The 13,747-nt window shown below is 41.4% G+C and overlaps 1 protein-coding gene across 4 annotated transcripts in view; it reads left to right on the top strand.

Annotated features, from left to right (window-relative positions):
* kaznb (kazrin, periplakin interacting protein b) overlaps positions 1-13,747 on the top strand; it is a 93,754-nt gene that overhangs the window by 45,589 nt on the left and 34,418 nt on the right. For all 4 annotated transcript variants that reach the window (XR_013771861.1, XM_079265376.1, XM_079265378.1 and 1 more), the window contains exon 3: positions 9,491-9,598. Coding sequence is in view for 3 of the 4 variants with exons in the window: in XM_079265376.1 (XP_079121502.1) it covers positions 9,491-9,598 (108 nt within the window). In the remaining variant the exon portion in view is untranslated. The remainder of the gene's footprint in view (positions 1-9,490; positions 9,599-13,747) is intronic.

The following is a 13,747-nucleotide window of genomic DNA, read 5'->3' as shown; positions in this document are numbered from 1 at the left end:
CTCTCTGATGCGGTAGGAGAGGAGTAAGTGGTCAACTCCCTGCTGGAGATTGTGCCAGCACTGAGACATTAGTCATTCTGAGCGGTGCGGATACTGCCGAGCGAAGAGCTGATTCAGGTTCTTATAGAACTGGAAGGTATTGCAAGACGAAGGCGATGACCTTAAAGACTTTAGCATCTATTGTAACACTGGCTGTGAGTAGTCCTGGCGTGGATGGCTTACTGGCTCATTTTTCATTTGCTGAATTTTTTTCACCATTACTGTTAAACTCGCCACCACAATGGGCAATTCATCACCTCACCAGAGGGGATGCAATTCTGTGGGATGTATTTCTTCCTCCAAGGATAACAGAGTGACTTTACTATTTGTATTTCGCAAACTCATACGGCCCTTCACTATCAAATCTTATTCTGTAATTCACGTGTTGTAACATGAATAGTGACAGTGAGATGGGCTGCACTGGATGTAAAGGATTCTCTTAATAATCTAAAGCCCCGGGCCAATTCACTGCAGTGCTAAACTGACTGCTAACAGAGAGTTTTGAACAAGCTTCCAAAGCCACCATGACACACTAAATGCAAGTCATGGATTTTAATTTGTTGTATGTATTATCATGGATAAACAGTTTGTTCTCATAATCTACCTTTTAAGTGTGAGACAGAGAAGCCTGTAGGGGGTGCTGTGAGGTGGGTCAGTTAGGGCACTGTTGTCGGGTCACTTTCCCTCTTCTTTCGCCAAAGTATGTTACTCAGATATGTGAAGCAGGGATTTAACCTTGCACAAAGCGGCTAACTAGACTGCTACACAATAATGTTCATCTGAATGTAAATAATCACTAGAGATGCGCCAATCCGACTTGTTCAGTCCTGATACCTGGGCTTCGGGTACCGAGTACCGCTCTGATACCAGTGTTTAATTAATAAGCTGCATGCCTCACTGTGTGGAAGGCACTGGAATCATTCTTCTCTGTGTAAGGAAACATTACATCGCTCTCTCTGATACTTTCATTCATGCCTGAGAGGTTTTACGTACAAAAGGATAAGAGAGTTACATAACTTCAGAATTCATTGAGGGACAAATGAACGTTCCTCTCTACGGTAAAATTATAGCCGCCGTGAATTTTGTCTCCCGTCTCCTCTCTCTCTCTCTGTCTCTCTGTCTTTATTCCGGTGGCAGTCAACTTAGCACAACGATAACATGTTGTTGACCACAGGGGTTGTGCAAGTTGTCTTCACTGCCGCTTGAGAAAGCCCTTGGGTGTTGGGGATGTGTGAGTGTGTTGGATGAGAGTGCTTAGTTTTTTCTGTGTTTTTTCATACTTTCTTATTCATTTTTGTAGTTTTATTGTGCTATATATTTATTAACATGGCTTTTTGTAATTAGGGATAATCTACTGTGAAATAAAGCCGGGTTTCCCCTCAGGGAAAATCAAGTATAATGATCTGAATCAGAAATTCATGTATTCATTACCCCTGCTGGTATAATAATACCAGCTGGGGAGTTTTACACCAAATAAATAATTGATTTTATTTCATTCATTACATTTAAAAGGGGCTTACTTAAAAATTTAAAAAATATAAATGTAATATTTAAAAGGGAAAATTGTGTCACAAAGATTGCGGACCTGTTGTAAATGGTATCATGAATGCATTTTTTCACGGCCCTCAGACTCACAGAATCCCTGCGTGCCTGCCAGTTTGAGCATCATTACTACAGCAAGAGAACAGGTTTTGACTAATAGCTCGAGACTTTGTTGTCAGCAAGGTAGCAGAAGAGCACTTGTGGCTTTTTTCACATCACGCTTGGTGCCAGGAGCACAGACAGAAGTGTCAAGAAGCAGGCAAGCACTATTTATAACAACAGCAAGATATGTCACACCACAATAGTGTTTTTGAAAATCAATGACACATGTTGCATTCAGAATCAACTGTTATTTTTGTTATTTTTGTTATATTTGTTATTAATAAAGCTGACCGTGCGGTTTCCTGTGTGAGTGATTCTCATCTTTCCATCAGTAGCTCGCTTGTCAAGGCCTGGTGGACATGGTTCTATTATTCACCACTGACTGCACTGTGTTGTATTATTCTGGCTTGATGAGTAGAGTAGGTTTCCCCTGGAGAAGAATCTCTGCTCATTGAGCTACTGTTCCTCTCAAACCTCACAAACAAACTATTAATTCACCTTTTGGTTGTGAAGACAGGAGTGGAAAAATATGTTTTAAAAAGTAGAGCTAAGTCTTCTCAACCATTTGCACCCAAGACTTCCCCTCTAGCTGTCTTTTGAAGGCAGATGATGTCCGGGCCGCCCTCTGTCCCAGTCCTGCTGTCCAGAGAGAAAAAGGGTCCCTCTTGGATCCTGCAGAGGCAGCTGGGACAGGCGTGGTGGGACCGGCATGTGTGAAAAGTGCGTTAATCAATTCCCAGGCCCATAAGAGGATAGAGGTCAGCAAAACGTCTCACATTTTCCAAATGTCCCTGCGCACTCGGACAACATTAAAGAGCCGAGACCAAGTCCACTGCTGCCATCATCGCAGCGTTTACCCAAAGCAGGAAAGGCCTTGGCACAAGTTCTCAGTGCTGGATTCCTTCCAGGCAGTTTTTTCTGCTTAATCTTCACTTTAAATCCGCCTTCATCTGGCTTTCCTGGTCTGGAAAAGCCTATCTGCCCTGCAATGACCAGCTGTGACCCACAGTATCAACCAGATGAGCCATAAAGTCTGTGTGAGAGTATGAGAGGGGTTCTGTGTGTATCTTTGTGTGTTGTGCTCTTGGGTACAACATGCATATATGAGCAAATTTAGGTATAAATCGTAATTGTGAGGATATTGCAGCATTTATGACATTTTAGAGATGGCATAGAAAGAACTTCATCTTCTCCATTAGATTATTTACTTTCATTCATTTAATTTTAATATAACTTTCCAAGACTATACCATTTGGAAAAAGGCTTAATATGAGAGCTCCATTATAAAAACGTCTTGTATTCACTCTCACATATTTTCCATCTGTTGGACTGTGCCTGAGGACTAAGGCAAATTTAGCTGCATGGGGGGAAAACCCCAAAGTTAACCTTTAGTTATGAATTTGTCCTCCACCGCTGTGGCAGAGGACAGGCCCATGTCAGTCCAACTGAACCGAGAGCTCATTATGGCGCTCTTGGAGGAAGCTGTGTTGGATTAGCTGGTGTACGAATGACTGCAGCTTATCCTCAGGGGTTACAGAAACATCTATTACCTCGGCCATATTCCACATTTTCCACTGGTTGAGCCACAATGATAATGATTACAAATGCTTGATGTGCTGTCCTACATCTGTCCTATGTGCACATCTGTAAGGTAGCCATTTATATATATATATATATATATATAATTGATTGTTTATCCTTAAACTGTTGTCCCTTACTATTCCAGTTTGGCAGGTCAGTCCCACTGTTATTATTCAGCAGCCAGCATAGATCATCATTCCAGTCATATGGGATCATACATAACTACATCATCCCACAGTGACTCAAAGGATACACATCGTGACTCAACCTTATTTTCCTGATGGTATTGTTATGAATAATCAACTGAGGTACTTTCTGCTCTCTTGGGCCCTTCAGCTGTTTTGGTTTCAGCGTAACAACATAGCTCAGTTCAATCACGGGACTGAGCTCTGCAATGCTGATGTTGTTTTGAGCAGATGTGGCATCTGATACTGAGTTAGTGATTCAAAGGAAAGTGGTTCAAAAGTTCCCGTGTATAATGGATATACAAATGTCTCTTTTAGTTGACATGTCATTTTCTTCTGACATAGTTTAATTCGCGACTTAATTGCATTGACCTGTTAGGACTACTTTATTTTCCATTATCTTTTTTTCTCATCCTACAATTATGCTTTGCACCAGCCATCCTTTGCAATACAGTTAATAGTTGCATCAATTCAACTTTCACTTGCGCTCTTTGCCATACTCAGTTCTGTCTGTATATCAGGGATTTGTTAATGTGTTCATGAGAAGTTCCATTAAGATATTAAGAGGAGGGTGTTCCAGTTTTTCAAAGTCAAGAGGAAGGTTAAAAAGGAACATTAATTTCCCTGCAGAGCTTTTTTTACAAAATGAAACATGGATTGTATCTCATTCGTCGCTTTGGAAAAGTGCATCAACCAAAAGGATAAATGTAAAAAAGTTCAGCCCCTATATAGGATAGAATAAACAGATGGGGATATGTGTTTTGTTATAATCTAGTGAATTGGATAAATGACAAATCACTACTTGACTTTACTTTGACTGACTTTGTCACATTGTTTCAAAAACCCCCAAATTGCCATAAAACTGTTCTACTCTGTGATTTGCAACATTAGCCACGATGGCCTAATACATCCTGAGATATTAAAGGGACAGCAACCCCTCATAAACGACATTTTATCATCACATAATAGATTTTCTTATCACCCATCTCTCAGTCCTGCAATGAAAATCCTGCAGTTTAACAACAGTGAAAAGGACCTGCCGAGGTTTGCGATTGCCTGTCCGGACGCCACCTCTCTACAGCACATGTTGCTTTTTTAAATCCTCCCTTAATGTTGTGCTTTGACACTGAAATCATTAGAGTGAAAGAAATGCTCCATAACCGCAGACTGCTGAGCAACTGAGCAACACCAGCCCAAACACCGGTTACCCTGGCCACTCGCTTCCTCAAGCAATTTCTCCTCATTGATGTCATGGATGTGTCCCTGAACGGGCTTTTCTTTCCACGCATCGTTTCCTCGGGGCAGGCGGCTGTTGTGCTCTTACCGGCAGCACACAGACAGCACCCAGAGGCTGTGGATCACGGCAGCCTTTCAGGGCTGATGTTCTGTGAGCACTAGGAGTATTGATTCACTCTGTCGCGTTTTATTACGAACACATATTAATACAGAATAAGTTTCCAGCCCCAGGCGAAGTAAAAAATTGGCGGGATGACATTTTGCGGCAGTGTTTTGGCTGCATGTTTGGGATACATAACAGAGATGTGACAGCTCCACCTTCGATTTACAGCATATAGTCTCACATTCAATCTGTCCCAGAGGAGAAATCTGTCTGTTGCTTTTGTTCGGGTGTAACGAGTGTGTTCAATACTAAGTCAACTTCTCCCCAAAGTATTTCACTGCTGTTGTTAAATAATTATTTGACACATTTACAGCCTGTGTTTGTGGAGGCTTCAATTTGTTGATTTCTGGTTTTGCACAATATTTTTGATTTCATATCGAGCTCCGTCACAAAGGAACTGTATTTCCAATCCATCGTTGCCATCTGTGTCAAAGGCTGCTAATGATACCTACCAGTGGAGATGCATTGTGCCGTGTCAGCAGTCTGTACGCTGGCATTTGGATGAGCTCCATGTGTCTTTGCCTGATAAAACCAGACGCAACCTGTGAGTGTCGGGGTCAGGGATGAGCGGTCTCCCTTGTGAAATATTCAACACTAAATATCTCAACTGAACTCAATCCCGTTGTCTTACGTAACCAAGCGATATTTCCTGGCTCCGTCTTTTGCCAAAGGTTAGAAACCCAAAAGGCATCACATCATTTTGCTTTGTTAATGTATTCACTGTCGCGAATGCTGTGAAATTCCATTTAGATAGTGTTTGAAATTCTTCTCACATTATGTCGTGCCAATTTAAACAGAGAGAGACAGAGAGGAAATAATAGCAATTTTAACACTGTGGTTGTTGTCATGCCAATGGGGAATAATTACTGTGTACCACAGACAATTGTTAAATTCTTTTGGGCTTTACATTTTAGGATAATGAGTATGTCATTTTCCCCATAAAACATCTCAACTCCTTTTTTTTCTCAGTGTTACTTAAGCTTTTAATCACTGCTTTTGTTCTAATACTTTTTTTCACATCTCTCTTCTATGTAGCAATTAACAAAAAAAATCCTCTGCCTCCATTTTCAGAGGCTTTGAATTGCTGTATTTGAATCTGCACCACAACCCCCAATCATCATTATCCCCCCTCTCCCCTAACAGAAACCTTTTAGTAGTTGAGAGTATATGGGAACAATAAACATTACAGTGACCTTTTGTTCTGCAAGTGTGCTGATAGCAATCACCTGTCAAAGCTATAGCCTGTTCTTTTACACACACACACGGCTTGGTAATTACTGCATGTTTTCAACCATTGTAAATGATTGCAAGTGGTACCTATACATGTTTCTCCCTCAAAAAGATACGACACATAAAGCCGTGTTATTGCAGTCAGCAGGACAGGGTGTCACAGCGCTGTGACTCCACAGTAACACAGTGATGTTCCCTTCCTTTCCTCTGCGATGACTGATACAGGAATGAATGTGTCTGCTGCCTGCATGACGGACTGAATGCCAGTGTAATTAAAGGTTGTGTGAGGGTGGGCAAATGATGAGCTGTCTGCACACCAATGATAGTTGCCTCCTTTTTCTGCTTGAATACCCACTCTGTTTGTCTCCTCTTTCCATCATGTCCCATGCAGTACATGTCGCCTGCATCCCTCAGCTGTTAGCGAGGAATGGAAGTTGTGTCAGATGTTTGGATAGCCTCTCTGACTTCCTACCACACCCGGGGATGTTTCTGCAGTCACACGCTCTCAGTATGTTCTCATTAATATCTAGCGGCTGTTTTTGCTTGTGATGCTGTCAGGGCTGTGTTTTTCCTTTGTTGTAAAGAAGTCTCTTTAATATTTAATAAGATGGTAAGAACACTTTTAAGACCAACATTAATGAAAATGTGTGTTTATTGCTGAGGTAATATAGATCTGCTTTGTAAATGAGATGTATTGTTTTTAAGGAAAATAACAGAACAACCAAAGGGGGGAATTTGCACATTCAAATTCATTTTTTGATATTTTGTATTAAGGTCTACTGTCTGTTTCATTGGGCATTCATCTCTGGAGACGGTGAATTTATTTGCATACAGCTAATCCAAAGTTTTTTGTTGTTTTGTTTTAAATCGTACTTGCTTCACATGATGCCGTCATTGTCCTTTCATCAGCCTGACTGACAATAACTGATTGCAGGCTTGAAAGCTACAGTTACCAATAACAAGGTTGTTAACAGTGTGTCTGTGTGCAGTGAGACATGTTTATAACAATAATGATGTCTTAGTTCCATTTAAACGGTAAATCAGCGATTCTGGAGAGAGATTGTTGTTATTTGAGCTCAACACCCAAACAAATAGCTCTCCTCCAGATGTACTGCCCCTCCCACTGCCTTTCTCTTTATACATCCATGGCCTGTCCCCTTTCCACTGCACGAGAACGAACGCCCCCTGTTGCTGATTGACTGCAATAGTGTGGCTCAGTCCAAGCAACTTTGTTTATTTCCCATTTACAGAGCCAGGGCTGTGCATCAACACCAGATTCTTCTTTCATTACTCACTCACAACAGACAGCAGACTCTGAGGAGATGCTCGCTGAATTTGACAAACAAATGTTTTGGATTAGGGTCGCTGACTGCAACTTTTGCAAGCTTTTCCAGTGAGCTATCATGCACAATACCAAGACCTCCATTAAGAAGAATCTATCATTGATAGATGACATTTTCCATTGTCCCAAAAGATAATTTTATTGAGAGATGAAGATGAGATATAAAACAAAAGATGTTTGCAATTGGCGTTGCTTGATCACAGTCGTCGGCCTGTAGTTTGTGCTCCTGTTCTGTCTGGTTTGGTCATTTATGCTATAAATAGACGCTAGGCCTCCTCATTTCCATAACCTTCAACCTCTCACAGCAGAGGTTTAACCAGGCAGAGAAGAGGTGACAGATATACTGCTCACTCCCCAGGACATGCCTCTCCAGAGCACATTCACGTACTTTACAGCACTGACACAGACACAATGACAGAGTGTTTTCCCCTTGAAATACAATGAACCCTGGCTAATCAAAACCCCCCGGGAATGGGAGGTCATTTATAGCAGTGAAAAGTTCAGATGACTGAAGTATGTTGAAGTACCAGCGGGAAGCGTGTTCATTATATGAAGCACACATATCCAAGCGCAACGTGATAATTATGGTATTTGATAGGCTGCTCATTTAAGAGCGATGACATTTTTAAACAATGGCTCCCCAACCCTGGCCGTATGTTACAGCCACAAATGTATGTATTGACGTCTTTATTTGTAAGTGCACAAAGCGTCAGCACCGTTAGCTAAGTGCTGCAATAGATTGTCTGTGAATTTGTCTGACTGGCAACAGCGCTCTCTCACTCTCTCGCTCTCTCTCTCTCTCTCTCTCTCTCTCTCTCTCTCTCTCTCGCTCTCTCTCTCTCTCTCTCTCTCTCTCTTCTCTCTCTCTCTCTCTCTCTCTCGCTGTCCAATTTCCAAATTAAAGAACAAGGGAAAGGTCAATTTAACAACACCTAAACAGTTATTGACAGGTCAGGAGGACAGAGGAGGGGAATAAATACCATACGGTCATGAAATTGAAACTGTCAAAATATGCAGATTAGGCGGGAAGCTGAAATCATTGTTGAGGAAGAGTGGTTGTGCAGATGGCTCTGCTCAGAAGGCACCCGGGGGTAGACAGCAGTGCTGTGCTCATGGACGGGGTTCATGGTTAAACTAGGAAACACGTTTCATTTAAACACTGCATTAGCACGTATACAGGAGGTACTGTCACGTCTTCATCTGGTATGAAATGCAACATTTATAGCGTCAGAGGGATTTATAAGATGAGCAGAATTACTTTCAGTTTGAAGATTGTAGATCAATAGCGGCATCGAAAGCCCTCTTCAAGAGGAAATAATTTCCGTTGTAATGCTTTAGTATCTGCTCTACACAACCATTTCCCTACACAGAGAGGATATTGCCCCCATCCAACAGTCATTTTTACAGCATTTCATGCTTTACACATGGAGGTGAAACGTTTAGAAAAGGAGATGGAGGAAAAGCAGAGGGACCTTGATGATTTTAAATGAGATATATGTTTATCTCAATCTTTCTTCTTTTTGAAGCGAGAGGAGAGAAAATGTTGTATAGACCTTAGTTACTGGAGCTCACTGGAGTCCTTGATCGGTGTCATTAGCTGAATGTATTGAGCACAAAAAGGTACAGTAAGAGGAGAGTGGAATCACATAAATGGGAGGATAAAAGAGACTACGAAAAGGGAAAATGTATGAAAGTTTAATACGGGGTGATCTAAAATAAGGCAAAAAGGAGTAAACATGTAGCCAAGCATTGTAACATAGACACGCATGACTCATTACTAATACAGGTTGTCCTTTATTATTAATTTGAAATGCCGACGACAAATGCAGTGATTTGTTGGACAGATTCATATTTGCAACATGTCTGAAAGCTCAGGAGTGCGTGTCGAAATTGACATCATGTCAGAATGAGTCATCTGATTTAAAAGGCCAGCGACACACAACGCTAGTATGAGCCCGACATACTACAACAACCCTGCTGTGTGAATACCAATAAGACGTTTTAATGAGAGAACAAACACTCGATTCATCTGATGAATTTACATTTGATTTTAATATCTTTCCCCTGCAGATCCATCAGTGCATCACAGACAGAAGACAGTTGTGACGGACATGTGCTACCCGACGGAGATATCCAGCCTGATGGACTTTGGCACCCCAGACTGCTCGCTGGGCAAAGGTACGGTGCTGCTCGGAAATACAACGTGTTGCCTTGGTGACAGCAGGAAGTGTGCACGGAGATTCATCCCGGCAGTTAAAAGACACAGAGCTCTCAGCTTGACTGCGAGGTTAACACTGGAGCAAAGGCCTGAGCAGGCTAAGAGTGTGAGGACAATCAGAGAGCAGCTGTTGGTACCTGGCCACCAGGGCCCAACAGCTCACCGCAGGCTTTCATTTATCGCTGCTAGATAACATGTTTTGTCATCAAATGTGTGGCGCAATAAGACTTCTAGACTGGATTGACTTCCTACCAGAGAAAGGAATTATACTTTGCAAATTGCTTTAATCTGAATGGATCAGAGTTGTATTGTAATGTGAAATTATTTTCTCCAATCACTGTCATCAGTTTGACAAACAAAATGTTTTATAGAGAGGCCTGTGTGGCTCAGGATAATAGTCTCTCTCAATCCCTTGTGTGCAAACTGACCGGCCGGTAATAATACGCACAACAAAAGGCATTGATCATAAAGTTTATTGATCGCATCTGTATTGTTGTCCATTTATTTTTCTCATCATAGTGACTGCTATTATTCTGTATTATTCTCACATTGATGCCAAACCCCGAGAATCTGCAGTTTAATTCCCTGAATGATTTAAAATCCCATCTATCCCCTTGAAGCTGGCAGAGCCTGCTCAGCAGCTATTAGACAAGCCTCGTGTCATTTCCACCAGCAATGAGCAGCGACAGTGGTGACCTCGCTCACTCATTGTTGGAATGCTGTTAAGCATTCCAACTATTGTTATCCTGTTTCTTTATTGTTGGAATGCTGTTAAGCAACTATTGTTCTTCGAATCTTTATTCAACTTCTTCTATTTCTTCCGTCGCACCGCTTCTCCTCCTTCATATTTTAAGCTACAGAAACCGTTCAACTATTAAAATGTTCAGCTCTTTCACCAGAGGGGTGATATGACTTTTCATATTTCTAACCTTTAAACTTTTTGAATTATTAAGCTTTTTATTTTCAATGGGATCTCTATGGAGAATATTTTCAAATGGCTTCAGGCACACAGGTGTTTGCGATTGAGCCAATTAGTGATGTTGATAAACACACAGACTCACAGACACACACGCACATACACTCCTCTCCCTCTCTCTCTCTCTGTGTCTCTCATACAGTCATTCAGGTCTTAGGGATCTTCAGAGGTCTTTCCCCCCTCCTCCACCCCCACCCCCCCCCACACACACACACACCCCATTTTAAAATAAAAGCCGCACACATGATTTGTTGCAGCTGTTACGTGTTGTATCTCGGCCAATCAGACATGAGGATTCTGATAAGTTTCCTGATTCGAGTGACATTTACACACACCGCGACACAAGAGGGAGAGATGAGGAAAGACATGGCAGAGCAGGACAACAGTCATGTAAGCTGTAAAAGATAAAACATCGGACAATCTCCAAATGAGAAAGTTTGCCAGAGATATCAGATCCTTTCTCTCTCTCTCTCTCTCTCTCTCTCTCTCTCACAAATTATTTATTCTCTCTCACAAATGCTTTCTTCTCTCTCTCTCTCACAAATTCTTTCTTCTCTCTCTCTCTCTCTCTCTCTCTCTCTCACACACAAATTCTTCCTTCTCTCTCTCTCTCTCTCTCTCTCTCTCTCACAAATTCTTTCTTCTCTCTCTCTCTCCCTGTCTATGTCTCTCTCTCATACAGTCATTCAGGTCTTAGAGACTTTTAGAGGACCCCCCCCACACACACACACACCCCATTTCAAAATAAAAGCCCCAAAGAGTGAATTCTAATTGAAATGCTTGTGATGAAGCCAGACATTTAATAACCTCTGTTTATGTGTGTCAGACATTATGATTATGTCTCCTCTCCCCCACCCAGCACCACCCTTTCAAAATAAAAGCCCCATGGATTAACTGTATTTAAACAAGCTCAAAATTAGGCTTTTTGTTAAAAAAATGAATGCTCTTACTAATACTGCGACAACTACTGCTGCTAATATAGTATTACTACTTCGACTATAACTTTTGCTGTTGCTACTATTACTGCTACTACTGCTACCATCAATATTATTACTACCACTACTGCTATTACTACCACTACTACTATTACTTATACGATAACTGCTACTACTACGACTGCTATTCATGCTACTAAAAGTAGTAATACTACTACAGCTATTAGTATGACTGCTACTAGTACTACTACTACTGCTACATCTTCTACTGCTATTACTATTACTACTACTACTACTGTGATATTAAATACTACGACCAATACTACGACCAATACTACAGCTGTTACTATGACTACTGATACTACGTCTTCTACTACTTCTTCTAATTACTAATACTTCTACTTCTAATAATACTTCTACTACAACTACAACTTCTACTACGACTACAAATATCACTACTACTAGTACTTATTCAAATGCTACTAATACTTCTACGAATAATACTTATACTAAAACTTATACTACTACAAATATCACCACTGATGAATTTTTTTAAGCCACAGAAACTGTTCAAATATCAAAATGTTCAGCTCTTTCAGGAGAGGTGTGGTATGACTTTTCATATTTGTAATCTTTAAACTTTTTGAATTATTAAGCTTTTTGCAATTTGTTTTTGAATTGGATTAATTTCAGTTTTCAGCATTCCAACGCATTTTCAGCAGGAAATGCTGTTTCTAGTTCTCCTTCTTCCCCAGTGCCCATCACTGCTTTTAGTCTCCCTCCTCGTCTCTTTCTTCACCTCTTCTCCTCTCTTAAGGCTAGCTAATATCTTAATGCGGCTTCATTCCGGCTCTCTATCGACACTCCCCAGCGCTGATAATGCAGACTGACAGGTCACCCGTGTGCAGCTGAGAGAAGCGAGAGCAATACTGTGGAGAGTGTAGAAAGAGAATAAGGCCTTTAAGGATTTCTCCTGGCTTTAATGTGAGCAAAGCAAATGAATGACACAGTGATACAGGGAGTTAAGCCGAAGAATAAGGACACTGAGAAGTGGAACATTTCAGACTGAAGAGCTGTCAGGATGAAAGCAGCGCCGTGAATAAGATTCAGTGTAGCTGAGAGGCAGGCTACAGCATGACCTTCAAATTATGAAGTGCTACATTTGGTCAAAATGTTCTTATTCATGTAAAAGGCTGTAGCTCTTCAGACAAGTTAAAAGCAGCTCAAGGCAGACAGGTGCAGATTTCAATCTTATATACATAACAAAGTGGTTTTAATCAGCATGTTAAAATTCTATAAATTTGGTTCTGTGAGATATTGTAGCTGTAATACTACCGAGGTGACCAGCACAGACAAACATGTGCTTTCAAAACATGCGTTAATTGTATCCGCTGTGTCGTTTCAATCTTTTGTCTCAGCTGGGATCAGTCAGAGAGAAACGAGCCTGGCAGTAATCCTCGAGGTGTCAGCGTGTGATTGACAGATCTATTGCCTCATGTGACAAGTATGTGGTTAGAGCACATCTGATCTCTGGACGGAGCTGAAACACTGAGCGTCCTCCTCTGACAGGCAGGACAAATGGCATGCTCGTTCTGAACTGCTGTCACGACTTTTAAGTGGAAGAGGTTTAACTCGTCTTTCTCCTGCACACAAACTCACACACATTGTGCCTACACCTGTGCTTTAGTATGCTAGTTATGGCACTCAAGTGCTCATAAACCAAAAATCCCATTATGAATTTACATCCAGCCTGGCTCTGGAGGCTGAATTAATTCAGTTGCAGCCCTATCTGTTTTCCTCATACCACCTGTACCTGCCTTAGGGTTTCAGGCCTAAAGAGCCCTGTCAGGCAAACAGGACCAGCCTAAACCTCACTTACTATCCGCACACATCTGAGCTCCCATCAAACATGACACAGACTGTCCTTATTCACACCCTGCTGGGTTAAAGATAACATGGGAGAGCTGTTATTAACAATCCAATCTAAGTGTGTAGAGATACTGCAGTTTGGTCGGAAGCATGAACTCCGTATCACTTCACCGCTGTCATGATCCATTTTTTGAGGCGTTTGTACTGAAGTTGATATTTACAGCATTTTCTTTCAGTGTTTACATTCCGACCTCTGGCCAAAACACACATTCACATTCAGGAAGTGAGTTTAGTAAACTCGTGGAGGCTACAACAGGCACTGCGGGCTC

The sequence above is a fragment of the Melanostigma gelatinosum genome (genome assembly GCF_949748355.1).
Source record: "Melanostigma gelatinosum genome assembly, chromosome: 3".
In the NCBI taxonomy this organism is placed as follows: Eukaryota; Metazoa; Chordata; class Actinopteri; order Perciformes; family Zoarcidae; genus Melanostigma; species Melanostigma gelatinosum.
This window is presented reverse-complemented; position numbering and strand designations above follow the sequence as displayed.